This window comes from Oncorhynchus nerka, linkage group LG25 (genome assembly GCF_034236695.1).
Source record: "Oncorhynchus nerka isolate Pitt River linkage group LG25, Oner_Uvic_2.0, whole genome shotgun sequence".
Classification (NCBI taxonomy): domain Eukaryota; kingdom Metazoa; phylum Chordata; class Actinopteri; order Salmoniformes; family Salmonidae; genus Oncorhynchus; species Oncorhynchus nerka.
In genome coordinates this window covers 54,466,892-54,473,623 of record NC_088420.1, presented here as the reverse complement: position 1 = coordinate 54,473,623, position 6,732 = coordinate 54,466,892, and the positions used below count along the sequence as shown (strand labels likewise).

The 6,732-nt window shown below is 41.9% G+C and overlaps 1 protein-coding gene across 1 annotated transcript in view; it reads right to left on the bottom strand.

The window, feature by feature from the left end:
* Window positions 1-673: 673 nt before the first annotated feature.
* The window catches only part of shank2b (SH3 and multiple ankyrin repeat domains 2b), a 144,625-nt gene continuing 138,566 nt past the window's right edge, over window positions 674-6,732 (bottom strand). The window contains 2 exon segments of the mRNA XM_065009875.1: window positions 674-6,020; window positions 6,023-6,135. Coding sequence (XP_064865947.1) covers window positions 5,608-6,020; window positions 6,023-6,135 — 526 coding nt within the window. The 3' untranslated portion in view covers window positions 674-5,607.

Here is a 6,732-nt window from a genome sequence, read left to right as displayed (position 1 = left end):
GTGCAGTTACAAATACTTATGTTCCTTTGATCTCGATAATATTCATTTCTCTCTAAAGTAACTGAATTAAAATTACAGCAACATATATAGCATGAAAAGGACGTTGACAAAACGCAGAGTGATTCTGTATCTATGAAGAATAAAACAAGAGGACATAACGTTTGGAGCTGATGCCTGTCGGTTTACGGCATCTTAACATGTCCAATGTAGCCAGACTGCATTGTACTACATTTCACCATTGTTTCCCAGTGGAGTGAAATAAACCTGAAATAAAGCAGAATTCAGTCTGGATTTCTATGCTATGTTCCATTGACAGCATACTACGGTGGCCCTACAGGGCAAAGTAAGGAAAAGTAGCTTTTAAAATGTTTGCCAAGGTACAGAAGCATAGCCCCATCTCCTGATTAATTGACTTTCCTTGAACCTCTTTGAGCTTCAGATGCCTTATTAAGTATATAGGTCTAGTCAGCTTCACTACTAAGCCTTTAGGCCTGTACATGACCTCAGTGCAACGTGCAGCCGTCAACTCTACTGTATATCAAATGTCACATTCAGTGGTGTGGTTTTCTCTTGGTCATATAGTGGTCATATAACGCTTTCTATAGCAAATAGTGTAGAAATGTACAGCCTGAGAATCTTCATTTATACACACATGATGCAAAAACTATGCAAATCAGTTCATATCAGCTTTTAATAATTACAGAGGCTTTGTAAATACATGACTATCAATTGCTAAAAGTTTCAAATATGCTCTATAGGAATATGGATTATAACAATTATTTATGTCAATTTTAAAAATAGAGAGACTTGAAATCCTGTTACATGTATAATTATTCCCCTGGAAAAGAATAAGAAAAACAACAACTTGAAACAGAATTGATATTATATTGCTTCTTAACCATATTTCTCTTCTTTTTTTGGAAAACCTAACCACAGCTCAGGGTTGATATGGATAGGAATATATCCTAACATTAAATATCTCTGCGTAATCAAAAAAATACTGTGCTCTTTCTTGTTCCTGTGGTTCTTAACATAAGATCTCATCTCAACGTGTGCCCGCGTGTCAACAGTGACAACTGACAGGTGACAAGTACCCCTCTGCAGCCTATCGCACTGGAACTTTTCTGTTATGAGGTCATACTACAGTCATCGGACAGTCGTAGAGGACTACCGTACACATTATGTATGCTTTAGGAAACATCCTTGTGATTGCGGAACATCACACTTTTTAAAAACTTTTTTTGTTTTACAAAGTCATCAGACAGTCATATCAAGGTATGTCCCCCCCCCCCTCCCCCGTCACATCATTAGATCACACACACACACATCCCACCCATACACTGAATTTGTTGTGCTCTGGGATGTCAATCCAAAAGAATGTTTTGTAAATACTGATGTTAGAATTTTAGCTAGCACCCTCATTGGGGGGTCAAATATCAAGAAGTTTACACTGCAAACTGAGTGAAAAATACCACTTCAGAAAGAAAAAACAGTGGAGAGTAAATTACATTTAAACTCATCAACATTACGATGAGCGAATCCCTGTCCTTTTGGACTGGCGATGGTATTGAGGAGACTTTGCCTTGAGAACACGGAGGGAAATGATGCTGCACTTCAGGACATTCTTATTCTGGTGATAATGTTTTGGATTTGGCCAGTTTCAGACATGTTGTATAAAAGAGACCTGTCAACGAAGTCCAATGGCACATGGTTTAGCAAATGTCCTGTAGCTCCCATGTGTTCCAGAACAGCAGTCACTGGGAGTAAAAATCCCCCCTAAAAGCATCACCTAATTCTATAAAGAAGCTATCATCCTGTTGAGCTCTACAACTTTCTTCCTCATCAACAAAACACCATCATAGAATAAATACTATCTCTAATACTTCAATAATCATACAACATTTCTAGCAACTTGATTCTTAGAGGCATCTGCCTCTCTTCGATTGCCAAACAAGTTGAACTATTCCTATTCTAGGGGAAGGGGAAAAGGAAATTCCAGCTTTAGTGTTTGTTCGCCTACTTTTTCTCATCGTTGCATAAACGTGACTGATGTTCGTCTTCAGAAACATGCCTCTTCTGCAGTGTTGGTTTAAATTGCTTTTAAATTCAGGAAGTAAACAGACATTCTCTTCAATGCTTCTCTATGAGAAAAATGTAGAATTGGAATTTACTTCCTGAATTGAAATTAAATGGACCCCATCCCTGCTACTCTGTTGAACTAGGGTAAATCCATTCCTGAGTCTTCAATCCCAAAGCCCTAAACATCAGTTCAGGGTATAGTAATAACCTAATGTGATAATGTGTGTATTATTCCTCTCAGAGGACATAGAAGACTGCGAAAGAAAGGATGATGGTTGGTGATAACGATTGGAAAGCCCTGACTGCCAAGCTCTGCTCTCCCTCTGCCATGTCATGTTCAGAAGACAACAGTAGGGAGAGCTGTTGGCACACATTTCAGCTTCCTGTGGAAGACAGTATAATGATTTAGAAACTCAATTTACATTTTCAATATGTATTGTGTTCCACTTTCCATCCTCAAGTAAAACATAACTACAAACAAATATTAAAACTCGAAAGTATGTTGAAAACATGGCAAGTGAAATCTAAGGGCAACAACTTGCTACTGTACCTATTTTGAAATCCATCTGATGTGATCTCCCTTTCAGGAGTAGAAATGTGCAATACCTTCGTCTGAGAAAACACTGCACTGTCCCTCAAATCAAACTACATCCCGGTAAAAAGGGAGAGAGAGAAAAATTAATTCCACACACTGCAGGGCCATGGCCGTTATGGGCAATTGCCATGGCCCGCCCCCTAAGCCCTATTGAGTAACACAGTACGAGTCATAAAACCAGGAAATGGTTGAAATCATTTTTGTCACCATTCATTTTTGTGTCTGGGATCTTAGAACTACTTCGTATAAAGGTCTGTGTTTTGTGTTGCCTTACCGAGGAGTGACGTTTTGATAGCCGCGCAAATCTCTCCGGACAAGTAAATGTTTATCAATAACTAGCTTCGCACATTGATTATATTAAATTGAGGCGAATATATTGATAAAACTCACCTTGTCCGTGAGGGAATTACACGGCTATCAAAACGTCTCGACAAGGTAAGCCTACACCAAACACAATTAATTCGTACCTTCTGTCAAATTCACAGTATGAACAATTAATGTCTTAAAAACCATTTGAACCATTTCCGTGTTTTTATGGGTATTATAACGAGTCCACTGTGGCGTATAATTTATTTGACTGAGACGCGCGCCGACATAAAGACAGCATCAATCTCAGATAAAGCATCCGAGAGAGCGAAACAGCGCCCCCTCTGTCTCAGTAGGTGCAACCCACATATGTGACTGTCTGGAATTAAAGAGCATGGCATGTCATTCTCTTTTTTTGTTGCCAGATCTCATCAGATACATGGGCTACATAGAGTAAGACAGAGGAGCGCTGTCTCGCTCACTCGGATGCTTTTTTGGACGAATGCACGAAGGTAACCTATCTCTTGAAGTGATTTGCTGGACAATCGGATGAAAACATCATGACTGGTTGTGTTCATGCCACATTAAAAGGTCATACATTTTTACAGCTAAATGTCTTTACTATAAAAACCCACACGAGCACCGCTAAAGCTGTCATTTGGACTGCTCATTAATTTAAAACATGCACTACGCCCCTTTCGTCATTGACCTTTCCTAAATAAGTCTATAAAACACACTGTTGTTGTTAGAACCAGTTTTATCATGTTTCCCCCCCCCCCCAATTGCCTACTGCCCTGCCGACAGTAGGGCCTGCTCCCCTTCTTCTCCTGATAGTCCCATGCCCAGTTGATGAGTCCCATGCCCAGTTGATAACCACCCCGATAACGGTCTCGAATCTGAACCTAAACTATACTGAAACTAATTTCACACATACCACAGACTCAATAAACGAAGTAAAGCACGATGTGGGGAATGGGTGAGTTGATGAGCGAGGGGAAGCGAACAATACATAATTATACAATCCCCAATTGTGAATGAAGAACAGTGCAGAACATTCTATTGTATTGATTCTAATTCTAACTATTCTAATTATAACCTCAAAATAGTATGTACCCTATATCAGTTCACCGAAACCAAGCAGTCTTTTCAGTCCTATTCTGGCCTACTTGGAGTAAACAGCGAGAGCGTGCGTAATTTAAAATGGCAAGCGTTGCAACAAAATCTGAATGGAAAACGATTCAGATGGCGGGGAAGAAATGAATCACGATGAAATCTCTGATGATTATTCTTCTGATTCTGAGCCTCAGGCTGAATCTACACCTCCGAGGCGTAAAGGCCCAAAAAAAAGCCAGAATGGTGCACACTGAACAGGTGCCTGCGCCACCAACAAGTGAGACAGGGGAGAGGAAGGGATGGCACCGCTTGGAAAAGAACAAGCCGGTGACAATGCTACAGGCCAAATAGCAGCACAAAATGTCGTCACTGAAAGAGCAGGCCTCAAGCGCTGTCGTTGTTTATATGAGATGGACATTCTCCAACTGACAATTGACCATTTCTTACGGCTGTTATCGACACTTACTGTATATCCATTGTAAAATGCCATTATTGCTTTGTGATGATTTTCACTGTTTATCAAGCACACTTGGCGCTTATATGTTTAGGCTACTGATGTTTTCATCGTTTGACTGCACACCGCGCGTCTTGGTGGTTGGGGTGTGTTTTATTTTGTTGTCATAAAAATAAGCTGTTACCGCGTTCCCACACCTATGCTTTCTGTTTCATAGTTGTAACAAAGGCACTCCACGAATACAATTTATTGAACACTTGAATTTGGATGTTTTTTTGTCGTTGTGTTTTTCAGCCTTTTACATACTGTATCCCACAGTAACATAAACTAATGAAAATGCTCGTGTTTTTTGAAATATATTTGTTGTATACTAATGTTACTTAAGACCTCCATGAACACAAGCCAAATTATTATTTTGGCGATAGCATATATTAAATGTATTAATTACACTGTTAGAATGTTGCAGTCAGACTGACTGCTCAATTAGCTTGAGGGGGGGGTACCTTAAGGCCAAGCACTTACACACATAGGAGGTCCCGTAAAAAAAAATGTGCCCGGCCAACTGATTGGTTCTAGCGCCGGGCCTGTGCAGTGCAGATTCCCACCCTTTTTTCCTGAAGAGATCAGTGTTCACATACTTTCTAATAGAAAATGAAACCCCTGCAGAGCTGACTCTGGTTTTGCATTCAAATGAGGTTGATTTCAAAAGTCCTTAAGTCTGGTAGTGATTAGGCTGCCGTTCTGTTTGATATTGTAGTGTATTTCACATCGCAGCCAGGTCCCTGTGTGTCTGCTTTCTTACTTTCTACTGACAGAGCGGCTGTGTCTCACCTGGGATCGCTCTATCCCACCCTGGGGGACTTTTGTGCTTATTCAGGAAACTGCAGTGCTGTTTCAAGTTGCAGTTTCTTCAGGATACATGAGGATATTTCTAAGTTTCAACAAAACAAGCATCGTCATAAGAATTATACAGTAAGTATAGTTTAAAATAAGTAAACGTAAATAAAACTATTATGTGAAGTTGTTGTGTTGGAGACTGAGAGACCTTTATCCTCTCTTCTCATCTGTCCATCAGCAGTTTCAAAGCTCTCTCTATGTTCATCCGATGGCCGACTCTGGTCACCCCGAGATCTATGAGGTCGTCCTTCTGCAGGCTGGGCAGATGGGAGCCCTCGATGTCGTTGTCCATGAAGGTGTCTCTGTGCTCTGCCAGGTTTAGGCTCTCCAACCAGTCGGCCACATCGTGCTTGCTCCACATCAGAACCGGCTTGGTGGCAAAAGGCTTGTTGGAGACGGCCTGCATGAGGGTGAGAGGGGAGGGTGAGCGGCTGCTCCCCGTGCCCAGGCTGAGAGGGGGGGTGGGCAGGCCGAACACATCCGAGAGGGTGGGGGAGGTTGCGGGGAGGGAGGAGGCACAGCCGAGGCCTGAGTCTGGAGGAGAGAGGATGGGGCTGGGGGCTCGGTGGTGGGGAGACTCTCTGTCTCTCGTTTTGGAGATGGGGCCGGCACGCTCGGGCCGAGCTGGGAAGCAAAAGTGACTGTGGTATTCCGCTGTGTACCTGAGGCAAGGGACCCACCGTCTGGACCCCTACAGAAAGTACAGAACGCACCAGGTTAGAGGACAAGAGAGGGTGTTGTTTATCAGAAAATATTGAACTTAAACATTAGTAAGAGACGCTAAGTCAGCCTGACAAACAAACTGAAATATTCCACAACCACACCTGGATGCAAACAAACACAGTACATAACCCCTGTAGTATAGACATTCATCCACTAATCCTGCCCCCTCCCTCACGGACTGCTCTGACGGGGCCAGTAAGAGACGGACGCTTTGATGTCTCTCCTCCTGCGAGGGGACGGGAAGAAGTAGTCTACCTGACCTGACAGACCTACTGGAGAATAAAACAGTCTTTCCCTATACTACACCAACTCCTGCAAAACTGCAGACTGGGAGTAGGCTACAGTGTGTGTTTGAGTGTGTGTGTGTGTGTGTGTGTTTGTGTCAGAGGAGAGGGAAGTAAAAGAAGTTAAGAATAAAAACAAAAGATACTGCATTCACTCCTTTGTAAGTAGGAAGTGGGGAATTCATTCCAAATACCAAATGAACAAACTGTGTTTTTCTTCCCATATAAAGTGACAGCCATTATTTTGAAAGGGTCAGAAGATCTCTATGCTATTCATCTAT